The sequence below is a fragment of the Mangifera indica genome, chromosome 12, assembly GCF_011075055.1.
Source record: "Mangifera indica cultivar Alphonso chromosome 12, CATAS_Mindica_2.1, whole genome shotgun sequence".
NCBI lineage: Eukaryota > Viridiplantae > Streptophyta > Magnoliopsida > Sapindales > Anacardiaceae > Mangifera > Mangifera indica.
In genome coordinates, this window is record NC_058148.1 from 5683798 (window position 1) to 5700591 (window position 16794).

Here is a 16794-nt window from a genome sequence, read left to right on the forward strand (position 1 = left end):
ATAAAGAGGAGTAAACGTAACAAAATTTTAGTTTTTTAAATTTTTTTATTAAATAACGATTTTACCTTCAACTCTAACTAAGTTTTTAAACAGATAAGTAAGATTTTTGATTTTTTAAACTTTACAAATGTTACTTTAAAAACACACCTAAACTTGAATGAAAAATAAACCTTTGGCCTAAATCTTATGTTTATCCAAACATGTCGAAGAGTCAGACCGGTTAATAGCACAATTCTGCTTTCTCAATTTTGGTATGACTTATGGAGATGGTCCACAAAATTATAGGTTATACTTAACCCGCAAGCGTTATGGGCTGTGCCAAAAGCCTTAAGTCTAATTCAACATGATCCACAAAAAAACAATAAAAATTCAAAAATTAAAATATACGACTAATCAATTAGGAGGCTACGGAGGCATGACCAAAGGACCCTAGGGTTTGCCCTAATTCTTGCTAAATGTGCAAGCCGACGAGGCTTACAAAACGCACCAATTGATGGGCCATAACACTACAACCTATGAGTACAATAGGTTGCATTGGATTTAACCTAACACGATTTACTGTTGTGTCTATAAAACCCACCAATTGATGGGCCATAACACTACCACCTATGGGTACAACAGGTTGCACTGGATTTAGCTTGACACGAGTCACTCTCGTGTCTGTATATATCCATCTAATATGCAAAAATTCTGTTAATATGTATTCGGTTTGCATGTAAAATAGGTGACTAATCCTTAAGGCTTTTGTCAATCTAAATGGTCTGTCTAAAATTATATTCACAATAAAAACCAGCACTCATAATGCTATCATGTACAATACCAAGACAGAAATCCCTTACTGATGTAAAATTCATTTCACAACCACAATCAAGGAAAATCTCATTCATCTTCTTGAGATGTGCAGATAAACCTCCCTAATCTAGAATGCAGGCAAAATTCTTTTCCCAAGTTCTGAAAATTTCTATACTTCCTCAAATTTTGCTATAAAACTTTTCGAAATTTCACAATTTTACTGGAAAAACCCAATATATTTTCAAAATCAAGGAAACTTGATCGCAAATAAGTAGATCAAACATCAGGAGAAATTGATGAAATCTACCATGAACAAGAAAATAAGGGAAACATACACACTTTGGAATATCACAACTTACAGACAAAATAGTTTAAACTTGTACAGCTTTAGCGAGAAGCTGACAAATGAGAATGTTATGAAACATAAGTTATTGAATGAGTTCCTTCTTCAAAATCAAATGAAGATGAAGAATTGTGTAGAAAATGTTCATCACAATAACTAAAGCAACATGGGCAGGAACACAAACAAAGCCATTCCAACCCACCCTTTTCTTTTTTAAATTATTTTTTGTTTTGACCAAACCAGCTTTGCAGCTTCAACAAAAGCAGTCTGGAAGAATCAACTGTTGCCCAGCTTAGCCTCAACAGCTGGAGGTGAGCCCCTAGTTTCCTTGACGTATGAGACATATTCGCTGTATTGCAAAGTAAATAGTGTGCTCTGGTAACGGGTTAGTTGTATACTCTTTAGGAGTGATTCAGTGATGATGCCACTATAGCCTGCTTTACGTATAAGTGAGTTAATTGTCTCCATCTTCATCCAACCTGAACCCAAAATACAGTCACAAAAAAGTATACTCCAGTTACCAACAGTCATCAACAACAAATTCAATCCATGGTATTATGAAATGCTTGTACACATGGCTACAGTTGTATTTGTGCCAAGCTGAGCCCAAATATATGTTGGCTCGAGTTTGGCTCGAATCTATTATGGCCAGCTTGAATTAAACCAAATTCGAGCTGACCTGAGATATTGTTGGAATGTTGCCAATAACTTTGGAGATAAGATAATGTTATTTGTCACCACACACTGATGATTGGAACCTGCTCAAAGCAGGCAATGACAAACATTGAGAAGGGAAAGGGCTGCTTCACAATTATGGAGCCCAAAGGTCCAAAATAAAAAAATTCCATGCCAGAGAAGCCACAAATGAAAGTAAAAATTTTCATACTGGCATGCAAAAAGTGTTTTTTAAAGGGAAAATCATATTTGTTGCTTGACTTCCTGTTGTAAAAAATAAGAATTCCATGTCTTTGTTAATACTGAATGGACGAAAGCACATTGAATACCATAGAAACAGTGTCCTAGAAGTACAAGTAATTAGTGCCAAAGCTAGCTAAAATTATCTGCATAGGAAGAACTTAGTCTTTACAATAGAGGAAAAAAAAAAAACTTAGTAAAATATGACTCAGCCTCAAGTGAAAAGTGGTGAAAGGGCTACCTTTTCGATAACAATTGCAATAATTAAATAAAAATAAAATGAAGCAAAGTATGGCTTATCCACAAAAAAAAATGATATCTTCATCATTACTTTTAAAATGAATGGAAACAAATTCTATCCATCAACTAATTTATCAACCTAATTATCACAACTGTTTTAGATCAAAGAATTGCTTCCATTTTCCACCCTCCCACCTCTGCAAATAATAATTCCAATTTAGAGGCTTGCCTTTAATCAAGCAGCAAGATTTTACCTTCGTGGGCAGGCACCTCAGGCAGGTATGTGGCGCTTCGCCTTGTATTATAATCAGGGTCAGTAAACTCAATAATTATACCATGCTTTCCAACCTGAATTAGAGTAACCAAAATTAGAAACGTGAACAGATCCAAAAGAGAGAAAATGAAACACCATTTACAGCAGATCTTGTTTATAATTAATGGAGCACCATCAATCTATTCAGCATCCAAACAATGACTAACAGAATTTGTAGTTGGAACACCAAGTAAAAAGCTTACATAATTTATCACCCCACCCTCCCCGTCACAAAATGCCAAAAAGAAGATATATCCAATCAACACCAAGATTAATTCTCTATCCAAACAAGCATAAATCAAGTAACCAAAGAGGAAGGCCCGTATTCCGGGGCTAATGAGCCCATATCCTAGATCAAGGGTTCCAAGAACTAAACAAGTTAAAAAAAGTACATACCTCCCAGTCAAGATAGTTGTTAGCAGTTTCGTAATCAGTCAGAATAGATACTGTACATTCCAAGAATGGCAATTCTTTAGCCTGTATAGGAGGAAACCTGCGGTCCTTCAAAGCACTACAAAATATCACAAATAAACAAGTACCCTCTTCATTTTACAAGAATTTCCTTGATAAAACAAAAAATAAGGACTTGAAAGAACAGTGGAAATCAATGAATGCAAGCAGAACCGGTGAACAACATATTTTCAGTATGTTGCTGCCATCCTGAAATTCCAGAAACTATTCCTTAACCATCCCATAATCTTATACACCAGCCAACTCGAAGAAGAGATATTGGGAGAGAGAGAGACAGAAGTGCTTGACAACTATTTCATATTTACCATCAAAGGCCAAAACACTTGTTCCCACCCAAGGTATTGTGAAATCCCAAAGTCTTACCCTCTAACTTTCAAAAACCCACCCATAAGCAATTTTCTGTTAAAACTTTCAGTGAAAATTAGGGGCAAAACCATCATTTAATAAAAAAAATTAAAAAACTAAACATTTATCACAATTTCCCCCCAAAATTTTCTTCAAAATTTGAAAAGTAACTACTTCCCCTAGGTTTTTTCTTCTCCAGCGACGATTTCTTCCTAGCTATTGGCCGATGTTCCCTTCTTCTTCTCTCTTGGCTGGTCGCCTCCTTCCATCCTTCGTCGGAGACGAAGACCGTCGTCTCTGTGTCAGACGAAGACTTTCGTCTCATCTCTGACGAAAACGACATTCTTCATCTCCGATAAAAGCAAAATAAGAGCAAAGAGAGCCGACCAATGAGGAAGAAGAAAGAGGGAAGGTTGGTTGATGACTGGGAAAAGTGAGTTGCCAAAGGAGAAAAAACCAGGGGAAAAATTATGACATTTTAAACTTTGAAGGAAAATTTGGGGGAAAAATTGTAAGATTTTAAAAATAAGGGGGGGAAAATGTTATAAAAATTTAGTCTTTTTAAATTTTTTTTGTTAAATGACAATTTAACCCCTAACTTTAGTTGAGATTTTGGATAGAAAATTGTTCATGGGTGGGTGTTTGAGTTTTCGAAAGTTGGAAGATGAGACTATAGGTTTTCACTATACCTTAGGTGGGAACAAGTCTTTTGACCACCATCAACCATAGCATAGGCTTTAAATATTTCATACAAACAATGTAATGTCCATGGGTCCAAGAATCTTCATACTCTAGGCAAAATGACTAAAATATCAAAGGTGAACTCCACCATAGAACTAATATACACATAAAATTAGAAAAATTAATAAAGATAGGACCTAGTTACTCTTGTTTTATCAATTTATACCACAAAATAATTTTTTATGTTATTTTTTTTGGCCAAAAGAAAACATTGCAAAAGATTAGCCAATAAAGAAAAAAGGGAAAATATGAAGAAAAATCATTGTACAGACACTATTTTACAAATTGCAAGTGGCTCTAAAATGAAGTGTTCACCCATCAAAGGTGTCAAACATATCAAGGAAAGACAGAAATCCATAACTACAACAACACAATTAACACATATATAACTCAGATCTAAAGCATTTGTTCTTCAAAATACCTGGTCAAAGCATAGTCCTTAAAGCCATTAATCAAGGCACGAGCTTCTAGGGTTCCAATGCATCCACGCAAACGAGGCTCTCCACCATTCACCACCTTCTTCCAAGTCACAAACAAAGGGCTGAGACCACAATAAGATGATTATTAAATGTTGCAATAATTTATAAAAGGGCTCTTCAGACAAAGGACAGGGGCCAATATTTTCTAGCAGCATATCAACTTTGGGGAGCAGGACTGAATGACTTGTTGACTATAATCAAAACCAAAGAGGCAACAGTAAAGTATAAACCTAGGGTAGAATTATTGGATGATATAAAAACAAGTCAAAAACACAAGGGATATAAAATAGTGTGAAATGCTTACTACACTAAAAGAAAATCAAACCACTGTAAGAAAAAGAAAAATGAAGCCCCATCCAATTATGCCAGAGGAAAAAGAAGATAGGGACATAAGCAACTTGAAATCAATATCGTTAAATGAACTCCCAAAGTCACTGCAACAGCAAATCTCCAGCTGTTAAAAGACAAAGAAAGTGAAAAGAAAACAGTTCTAAAGAAGCAACAGAGTAGAATAAAAAGTTATATATGCTCAATAAACCTACAACCACCATGGCAATCAGAAGAAAAATAAAAGGAAATAAGCCCAAGGGTCTTCTGAACTTGGCATTGCATTACAACTACAATACTACAATGTATGACAACAACCAGGTGAACTTTAAACTGAATTGACAATACCACATTGCAAAAGTAACAAAGTGGTCATAAATTCTAAAGCAGTCAATGGATTTCTTTTGGTATGCTTATTCAAATAAAAATACATGTTTTTAATAAAAAATCCATTGTTGTTGTTAATCACAGCTCTTCGTAGAAAAATATACAATTCCATTAAACATAAGTCCTTTTAACCAAAATGAAGCTATGCTCTGAGTGCACAAATCAATTTAAACAATAATATCTGTATTTTTGAGAATTTAGAAAATCATAAGGGCTTGAAAAGACTTTATCAAAGAAGCCATTAGAAAATTTTAACATTTGAGAAGCTCTTCACAATGTTAACCAAACAACCCAAAAGTTGTGAAAATTGCTTTCACATTGAAATAGCTATTTTGGTCTTTCCAAAAGCAGAACCAAATTAGCACTTAATCAAATCCTTGTTATCAAAATCTTATAGCATATACAAACAATAAACACATACACTGCATTGTCAACTAGAACAATTTTAGATAGCAGCCCTCCATTTATTCATGCAGAGCCAAACATAACACACACAAAAATTTCTCAATTCATCAGTAGATTGAATCAGAGCCACAAATAATAGTAAAAAATACTAAAAAAAAGAGACAATTTTAATGCGTTTTGTATATCTCCCATTAGATTCACAAAAATTAAAACTTGCAATTGAAAAGTATATGAAACCCGTAAGGAACTTAGAGTTATTTTGCGATGATTGAATAAATTGACTATAATAAAATAACAGTAAATTAAGTTGAATTAACTAAAAGAACATGCAGATCATCGATATTAAAGCAGAAACAATAAACCCAAGCCACAAATCTAAAACATTAAAGTTGGAACAAAACGGAAAAAAAAAAAAAGGAGGCGATGATCAAAACAAAACGCAACGTATTAGCGAAAAAAGAAAAAAGAAAAAAGAAATTACTGCTGGCCCTCGTCAAAGGCAGGAGGAGGAGCATCTTGGCTGGTATAGTGAGACACGAGAGTGTCGAAACAGTAGACCGCCATTTCCCGGTTAGCCGATACCATTTTTTTGCTTTTGTTTTTGTTTTTGTTTTCAAATTGCGAAGCTTAGAAAAATGGCGGTGGTCTCGGTTGAAGATGACTAGGATTTCTTGCTACAGAATATTTAAAAGCAATTGAAGAAGGCAAAGGAAGTTCTTTTTCTTGCCTGTTTAAAGAGGAGAGGAGAGACAGACAGAGACTCTTTTGTTTTTGTTTTTTGAATTTTATATAGTTTACGAATAAACTTCATTTTGATATCAAAAAAAGCCTAATAGAAATAGAAATACAATAAAATTATGTGTATTTATTTTAGGTATATAAATATATACACATTTATATATATCATCATGTGATTGGATAATTTTGAATTAAGAATAAAATAATAACCAATCATATAATGACACATATGAGTGTGTATATATTTATGTACCCAAAGTGGGTACACATAGTATTGCTCATAGAAATATTAGAATTTCAAATATTATTTTAAAAAAAAAAAGAGTGAGTTGCCATTATTACCCTTAAAGGGACCCACCACCAAGTGCTAATTACAGTTGTTATGGAAATTTTCATAAAAATGAATTGACAACTCTAGCTTTCCACATTCATCAAATAAATTTGACGGTTGATATTATTTTTTTAATTTAAAAAAATTCTAGTCAATTATGGAAGCCAAATTTGGTACCCCTAAAGTTTGTTCATTAAATCAAGTTTAATCATATAAGAGCCACCGTTTTAGCTTGTTCCACAAAAAAGTATATTTATAATAGTTAAGAAAGTTTAAATACTTATTCATTAGTTGATTTTTGTTAAAAACAAAAATAAAATTATTATTTTATTATTAAATTTAAAAATTTATAATTTTTTTAATTTAAAAAATTTACATTTTTTTTACGATTAAATTTTGAAAAATTTATTTTTTTCTCCATTTATAGAGTTTAATCTCCGGTGGTTATCGATTGATCTTCTCATATGAATGAAAAATGATGTCCATCGATTTTCCTCTAGGATCATCTGTCGATCTTTTCTAACTAAAGACAACGATATTAAACAAAACGTCTAGATCGTCCAGATTATCTAGATCTAAGTCGAGGAAGATCAACCAACATCACTAAAGATGAAACCCTACAAATTAGGGGAAAAGTCAAATTTTTAAAACTTAATTCTGGAAAAAATTATTAATTTTCAAATAAAAAGGGAAAAATGATATTAATTTTTAGGATTTAGTAGTAAAATAATAATTTTACATTTATTTCTAATAGAAAATTCTAACAAATGTTAACTCATGAATAGGTATTTAAGTTTTTAAAATGTCGCAGATGTGTTTTTGAAAATACGCTAAGACTTGGATGGGAAATAGTCCTTCTGCCTTCCTTTTATAATAAATTAAGACTAGCTTGTTAAACCCCTAATTAGTAAATACGTGTATTATTCTCATTTTTATATTATTCGCGTATTAAACACATTTTAAAGAATTTTTTAATTCAAAACATATTAAATGCATACTTTACGTTCTTCCTGTATCAAATGCAAATTATAAGTTGTATTTTTGAATTTTTAACTAAATTTAAAGTATAAAATTGTCCATTTTATTTTCAATTATTTACGAAAATGTCACTACTATTTAAAAAAATCTAATAACATTCATTTTTTGATTCTTAGCTCTAATTTTGTGTTTTTCTCCCTTGTGATCTGTATAAAAATTTACTCTAATTTGAAGTCTGAAATCTAAGTTAATTAATTTGTTTACTTTTCTCAATTAACTAATACGTTACTTATTATATAAAAAATTTTGATTATATATTATTTATATTAGATTTAATAGTTGATTAAATATTTTATATTTGAATTATCATATTAATTTTTAATAATTGATTCGTGAAAAATACTAAAATTATTATAATATTATTATATTTTTATAAACGTATTATTGATAATGTGTCATATTAAACCTATATATACATATTCTATACTTTTTTCGTATATAAATTTTAAGAATGATTTTTTATTAACATATTTTTTATTATTATTTATCATATTATACCTATATAATTTACGAACCAATTTATTTTATTTGTATATTTACTAATCAAACCAACATTATTATTATTATTATTATTATTATTTGCGTATTGATGTGACAAATTAGTGCCATTACTTTGGTGATGGACGCAACCACCCTTGAACCAATCAAATAATGCAGTCTAACAATCCCAGCCCTTCATGAGAAAGAGAAGACACCAAAATGGTCAATGGAAACCGCCTTAATCCCCATCAGCTCTTGGAGATAGCGTACGCATTGGCATCATAGGTACCAATAAAACACCAAGTTTGATTTTAAGTTAAAATCTAAAGAAAATCTGCAACTTTCACTAAAAAGGTCAAAAAAGATAAAAAGGCCAAGAAAAGAGAGGCGTGGATGATGGTCAGTTTTTCATACTGGTAAGGCAAAGGGGACCTCGGAATTGCCTTTAAAAAGTGATTCCACCGACCTAGCAAATTGACTTTAATGCCGTTTTAACTTTAGAAACCAGAGTTGATAGCGATATATATGAGATCTCCACGCCTCTATTTCATCACAATAATTTAAGAAAAAATATATCTATGATTTTACATTAATTTTCCTTTTTCCTTTAAAGGAGAAACATCAAAAAACAAACCAGTAACATGCACCAGTTCAGTCGGAATCCTTTCTCCTTTTCTCCTTGTCTTTCCCATGTTTCCTTTTGTCATCTAAATCACGGAAATGGTGTTTCTCACGTCTTTCGTGCTTCTCCTGCTTCTTCTCCTCACGCTTTCTTTTATTTTTAATCATATTGTCCTCCTTTTCATCCTTTGGTTCTTCTTTTCCAGTGTCCCGAACAGGTGAACTGGGATCAGTAGGCTTCATTGACTCAGGTGAAGCTTGCTCCTCACTGGATTGGAGCGTACTGGGATCTTCCCATGGGCGAGGTGCATTGCTGTAAAAATCTACCCAAATTTAATGCAAGCAAGTTAAAACTCAGTAAGGGACCCAGGGATTGGACATTTGAGACTTTGAATAAATACTTGATTGTTTTTATACCTTGAGAAATCGATTCCATGAACCCAAGCTGCTTCAGAATGCCCTGCACCCATATCCTCCACAGTCGAACCTCGTTTCACAAGTTCCTCAAATTCATGCTTATCAAGTCGATTACATTGAGGTTGACTAGATGACTTAGCAGCTAAGCCAAGAGCTTCTCTCATAGCCTGCTCCTCTATTTCAGACATTCTTAACTGATGAATTTCTGACATCAGAAATTCAGAAATGAACAAACATGCTCATCAGATGCCCAACCAGAATCATTTCTGTCAGAACATTCAAGCCCCTCCTATTCATGAAACTTGGAAAAATTTTCTCCATTCTACAAGCAACAGATTAAATAAACCAAAGAGATAATAAAAACTACCAAGCAAATTTCTTAACCAACAGATCAACGTAAAAAAAAAAAGGATTAACTTATAATAAGTTTAAGGATTAATAAAACTAATAAAACATTAGAATTTTTAATGAAAAAAACTTGAATTCTTGTCAAACCTTAACTTATAATAGTTGTGGATCTAATTACTTTACTATGAGTTTATCTGTTTAACCAATACAAATGAATCCGACATCATTTGCAAAAGTTTTCGGAAGTAATATAATAAATACATTTATTAAATGACATAGAATTCAGTACCATCAGGAGTTGGAATAAAGCTTAGGCTGGTAGAAAAACTGCAGACAATTTTCTTCATTTAATCTTACAAGGGAGGTGAGTAGCTGCTGGGTAAAGCTAAGACAAGGTGATAAATAGAAATGTGAGAAATCAAAATTATTTTTTTTTATGGTGGAATGAAGAAGGAAAATGAAATTCAATTTTCAGATCTTATGCTGACTGCTTACATTGATGTCTAATTTTGGTACATACTACAGATGCTTACATGATCATTTACCATCTATTCTATTAAGTCTACATAGAATAAGCTAACTTAAAAAAACTGGCGTAGAACAGAGATAATGGTATTACTCAGGTCAGGTGGCTGTAAATTATTTGAAGGAATAAAAATATGAAGGCTAAATCAGTCATTTTGGCAATAGAAACAGTTATGTGGTAGCACTTGAATAGCTACATCATGACGTGCTGTCAAGCAAGTTAGCTGCAGCAGATTCAGACAAATATATATTTTAAATTAAAATAAATACAAATATTTATATTAATAAAAAATTTATTAAGTAATATATTTATAATTATCGTGATTTTATCTTTTGAAAATATTGTATAATAACTTTATTAATAATACTATTAAATAGATCTTTTTTTATATATATATAACTAAACTATCATTTAACTATTGAGTACTTATTCTATTTCGGAAATAATTCTTTACAAAATTAATTGCTAAAAATGGTTTCTTTACACTAGCAGTGACAATTAGTAAAATCAATGTTAATTTCATTAACAAAAAAACTAATGAAAACATTTTATTCTTCTTAGTTTCAACCATTATTTTTGTAAGATCTTCAATCTCATTCAATCTTATAAATTTGACATTAAATTGTATATTCAAAATGTAAAAATCAAGTTGAAAATCAAGTGTCATGAGTTTTAATTCAGATAAATTTTTAGGATAAAGTTTAATAAAACGTATCAATTTTATTTATCAAAAACAACGATATTTTTATTTGGACATAAACTTGTCAAACAAATAAGCAATTCTATGTTTACCTCATCAAAATAATTATTCAACTATTATAGTTGCATATCTAGGATATTTTAAAATACTTCAATACGATAATGATGCACATTTGTAATATTTTGAGTCTTGCTTTGTGAGCACCCTTGAATAACAAACTGACCATCCATATTTGGAACATCAATGTTACGATTGAGACAAAAAGAACAAACATTGTTTAGTAAAGTCTTTCATCCAGTATCTCTTATTAGTTGTAAAGTTTGCTTACATACTTCAACCAAATTCATAGCATTTATAATATCTTGATATTTTCTTTGTAATGCTTAAGAAAGTTCATTTGTTAAGCCAAATACTTCATTCATCAAAAATAGATTAAACACAAAGTCAAATGATTGCATTAATTTCAATATGTTTTTTTTGCTTGAAATATTTGCTAAAAAATTGTCTCATCTTTTGTCACAATTTCAGGAACATCGATAATGGATGAAAACAACAATGTTATGCTCATTAAAGAATCATAATGCAAGCCCCAACGAGAATCATTGGCACGTTTTAAATTTATTTCTTGATTAAGACTCTTTTCACTTGAAAGTTCATCATTAAAAAGAGTTTCAATAACTTTATAAGTTTGTTTATCTCTAAGAATATCGCAACATTTTAATGAAGTACCAATAATATTAACCATAATCGCCACAATATTAAATAGATTATTAACATCATCTTGATTCTTTGTTCAAGGCACAAGAGTCAACTGAAATGTAAAACAATGACTATAATAAACACATCTACTTTCTTTCAAAATTAATATATTTGAACCATTGAATTCTCTTTGCATATTACAAGCTCCATCATAACCTTATCCTCGCACTCTAGAAAAACTCAACCTATGTCTGGAAAAAAATTATCAACTATTTTCTTGAGTGAGAGAGTTGTAGTATTGGTAAGATGTTCAAAACTTAGAAAATGCTCCACAACAAGTCCATTTTTATTAATAGAACACGAGACAATAGTCATTTATTCCTTTGTAGAGATATCGCAAGATTCATAAATCAATATAGAAAATAAAAAATCTCCTAAATCTCTAATGATAACATTTATTATTTCATTTGAAACAACACTTACAATATCTTTTTGAATTGTAAGTGATGTTAATTTGAGATTATCAGGAGTATTCTTGAAAGCAACATTATAGACATTTTCATTATGATCAGTAAGAAATTGTAGAAGTTCAAGAAAATTTTCCTAGTTATTTGAATTATAAGATTCATCATGGTCATGATATGCTAGTCCTTACCTTAGAAGAAAACGAATACAATCAACTATAACATTTAAATGAGTTTGATACTCAGTTCTTGCTTTAGAAGAGTGTCTATAAAAAATTGTCTAAATATGTTATTCTTGATTTCATAATGATTCACACATTCTTCGAGCTTGGTTATGAACACTATTAACACTTCTAAAATGAACATTCAATTTTTCTTTCTTCTTCTGATTTGAGAACTCTTGACCAACAAAGGTATCACCACCTCCTTTATCACCAATGTTTAACTTAAAATGATAACAACAAAGACAAAAAACTGCGTCTCTTGCTATACTATACTCTAACAATTGATTAAATTCATTAAACCATAAAACAACAAATCGTCTTGAAAATCCACTAAAATCTTTAAAAGAAAACTCATGGTGATTAGGTTGACAAGGACCTTTTTTTTAAATATATTCTTCTTATTTGATCTGGAATATTTAGTTCATAATAAAAAAATTATGGTTGTAAGCTTAGATCTATAGGAAGATCTTGCAAATTGACATTTATATTTTCATTTGAATCATCAATATTATCCCCTTGTTTAGACGATGAGATAATTGTTGACTTTCTTTTAAGAAAAATATTTCTATACTATATCAAAACAACAACATATTTTAACTTAATAAGGAAAATGTGATAAAAATAAATAATAGATATAATAAGAAACTATTTTTTTTTAAATGAAACAATGAAATAAAACTCAAAATCATAAACACCATATGTACAAAAGTTACCATAACTTTAATTAAGTCTTTCTTCACAAATGCAATGGGACCTCTTATAAATAACATCTCTATAATTCATTCTCTATCAATTTTTCTTTCAAATTTTAGAAAAAAAAATAACATAATTGAAGTTGTATATCTATAAATAGATCAATTTAATTATTAGAATATCTATTTGGTTGATAAAATATGAATCATCTAAGAAATATTAAATCCAATGATAATCATATAAAACAAAAACAAACATATATATACACTAAAAAGACTATTTTAACTTGGAAGACAACACACGTTTGAGACAATAATTCAATATTTCAGAATGAGAATAAAAATCATAGACACAACTTCGAACAAGACTTTCTTTGAACAACTTACAAACAACAAAAAAATAACATACAATAGACAAGTCTTCTTTGAAATGATCACTCCCAAAACAAACCAAACAGTCAAATAAGTTTTATAAATAGCCCAAAAATTAAATTCAAATAAAACTTCAATAACCCAATAAAACCCAAACCCTAATTCAATCCAAACAACCAATAAGTAACCCACAATAGATAAGTTTTCTTTGAAATAATCACTCTCAAAACAAACCAAACAGTCAAATGAGCTTAATAAATAGTCATAAACTTCAATAACCCAGTATAAGCTAAACCCTAATTCAATTCAATCAAAGAGACAAAATAGTAAGAAAGGATGTAATTGATACTTGAAGGAATATTCAAATAACAATATGAAATGAAGTGGAAGAGAGTTGATAATCTTGTGAAAAAAGAAATGAGTTGAGACCAAACAAGAAGCAAAAGCAGGGCTGTAGGGATAGATGCGTCTTGTTTAAAAGAGTGAAAATATTTTGCATATAAAACTAAGTATATAATATAATTGTAAGATTGTAAATAAAGTTGTTTATATAATCAATGACATAATTTTTAATACATGTATACTTAAGGATTTTAAAAAAAAAATTCAAGGCGGGTCAATTAACCCTCTTTGACCCTCTGTCCATCTGCATCTGCTTGAAGAAATATTCAAATAACAACATGAAATGAAGTGAATGAGAGTTGATAATCCTGTTTAAAAAAAGAATGAGTTGAGATAGAAAGAGAAGCAAAAGCAAGGTTGTAGAGACGGATGTTTCTTGTTTAAAAGAGAGAAAACATTCTGCATATAAAACTAAGTATATAATATAATGACAAGTCTGTAAATACAATTGTTTATATAATTAATGGCACAATTGTATATACATGTAAACTTAAAGATTTTTTTTTTTCATTTAATGAAGGTCAATTGACCTTCTTGACCCCCTCTCCCAATGATGGACCCAAGATTTTTGTTGAGGGGGGACTTTTACAACTCTACCATTGTTTGTCAATCAACTAGTAAAAACTTGAAATAAAACCATCGAATATTGAAAAATAGAAATGATATAAAAAAATACAATAATACAAATAATTTTTTATGTGAAAAAACCTCTCTAATAAAAAGAGAGAAAACAATTATGGGGTCTAATGATTTACTTAAATTTAGTATAATCAAAATTGTTTACATCGATCATAATTTTTGAAAAATATTATAGAGTAGTAAAAACTACCAAACAAATGTTCATCCATTCATTGCCTATTTGATTATGTAAACTATTTTTCATAAGATTCATTGTAGAGAACATTGTAACACCCCTTTTTGTAAATATACCCCTAATGGTAATTATCCCAAAAAGATGTATATTGTGTAAATAAATGTCTAAATTAAAATCCTTTATTTATTGTAGATGAAATATTATTTATTGAAATTAAATCAACATGCCCAAAAGTATCTTGAAAAATGAATTTAACAATTACAAGTAATTTAATTATTCCTGCGTGCATAATTTTAAAAAAAAACTCATAAATCAAGATAACGAAATAATAATAGCCAAGTTTACAGATCAAATTGCCAATTCACTCGTCTCCCTGCCTGCCTTATCATCTCTCTTACTTGTAAAACACATAACAAATAATATTGTGAGTATAAATACTCAGTAGGTTCTCATGATGTCATTTGTATTCCCCATTAACCATCCCCCTTGATAGAGTCTCACGTCGAACGCGCCTTGGGTGCAACGATTAGACACTCGTCTCAAGTGCCTTTTATGAGCATCTATCTCTTATGCATACTTAATTGAGCACTCATCTTCGGTATCTCGTATAACCATAATCGGAATAGACACCCATATTAGGTGTCGTTTACCTCCCCTTATCGTAACAAATCATTTTTATTCATTTCCCAAGACTGAGATGTCTTATCAATCAGTTTGTGCATTCTAATTACCAGGATATCTCATCAAATAGCCTTTGATATGATTTTCTTAATACCAAGACATCTCATTAACTAGTATTCGATGTAATTCGCTCATAATTATATACAATTATGCCCACGTTTTTTAGACCAGATCCATTACAATCCCTTACAGACCCCACACTTATTCCCATACTAATACTCAAAACAAGAATTAATTTCTTGAGATTTAATATGAATAATATGCAATCGGCCTGAAAAACCAATAGATGAAAATAAATAAATAAATAATAAAACATTATTTCATATGGTGTAGGTACACAGTAACTAAGGTGAGTGCACCTGCACCCAGTAAATGGAATATGCCATGTGGTGCAGGTGGACTGTAGCTTACTGGGTTCACTTGCACCCTGCATATTAATGAGCACATGGTGTGCACATGGCCACCACACCACTTTTCAATTTCAAAACAGAAAAGCCTGCCATGCACACAGGTAGCTTTTTAACCGACGATCATGCACGCTGCTCGACGGCAAGGTGCGTGTCAACGAGAACACAACATACCGATGAGAGTGTGACACTTCCAATAAACACGCAGTATGCTGACGACAATAACTTAGCCAGATGTGGTGCACGCTTGACGTGCTTGCGGCATGCCGACAGCAAGAATACGTTTGATGTGCTGCCCATTCGGCATTGTTAGCCGCTAGGCTAGCCCTTGGCGACATCGACGATGACCCAACCAAGCGCCAACACAAGATCCTGGCCTCTCAACATCCATAATCGCCGATCATCATCATCATCATAAAAGTATACAAATACATACATATAATCAATGCTAGTCGAAATTCTAATTCTCAGAAACAATACCACTCAGCCACATAGTACATATGATTACTAGCAGATACAATATACATACACAACATTACAAGAATTTCATATCACAAAGCTTAGGTGTAGAAAAGTATGGTTGGTGGCCTACTTCTCCTCCAACGATTTCGACAATATTTGCGTGGTGACAACCCCTCTGATGACTTCCCTCCCTGGCCGAAGTATTGGAGGTTCTGCTCTTTTCCTCTTGTCGAAAATGGTTGCTGTGTATGAGAGAAATAGAATGCGTCAGCTTCCTCTCTTTTCTCTTCTTCCTTTTCTTCTTTTTTTTTTTCTTTTCAGTGCCGTTACTTTTATATAAGTTGACGACAATGCTCTTCATGGAAATCCTCCAAGATTCACGTTCCCTTATGCATATTTTGTGTATGTATCTATCTATCTTGATAAACCTATAACATATAATCTCCTCCGAGTTCACACCCAAACATACACAATCTCCAAATACGGGAGCATACATAATTTAAATCTAACAATTTTAGCAATAAATGAAGTATTAAATATAAGCAAAATGACCAAATTATCCTTTTTATTATCTAGAGGTACTACAAACACCTTTTCAACTGTTGCAATAGCCATAAGTA

At 31.2% G+C, this 16794-nt stretch overlaps 2 protein-coding genes across 2 annotated transcripts; both read right to left on the reverse strand.

Annotated features, from left to right (window-relative positions):
- Window positions 1-1114: 1114 nt before the first annotated feature.
- On the reverse strand, window positions 1115-6550 carry LOC123192373 (uncharacterized protein At2g38710-like). The gene is made up of 5 exons (XM_044604905.1): window positions 6240-6550; window positions 4582-4701; window positions 3000-3114; window positions 2545-2638; window positions 1115-1614 (listed from the first exon to the last, which is right to left on the reverse strand). Exons 1-5 carry the CDS (start codon window positions 6341-6343, stop codon window positions 1412-1414), a joined length of 636 nt encoding a protein of 211 aa, XP_044460840.1. The 5' UTR covers window positions 6344-6550; the 3' UTR covers window positions 1115-1411.
- A 2317-nt stretch (window positions 6551-8867) lies between these two features.
- Window positions 8868-9696, reverse strand: LOC123230291 (H/ACA ribonucleoprotein complex subunit CBF5-like). Its single transcript, XM_044656443.1, has 2 exons — window positions 9384-9696; window positions 8868-9289 (listed from the first exon to the last, which is right to left on the reverse strand). Exons 1-2 carry the CDS (start codon window positions 9400-9402, stop codon window positions 8997-8999), a joined length of 312 nt encoding a protein of 103 aa, XP_044512378.1. The 5' UTR covers window positions 9403-9696; the 3' UTR covers window positions 8868-8996.
- Window positions 9697-16794: the final 7098 nt, after the last annotated feature.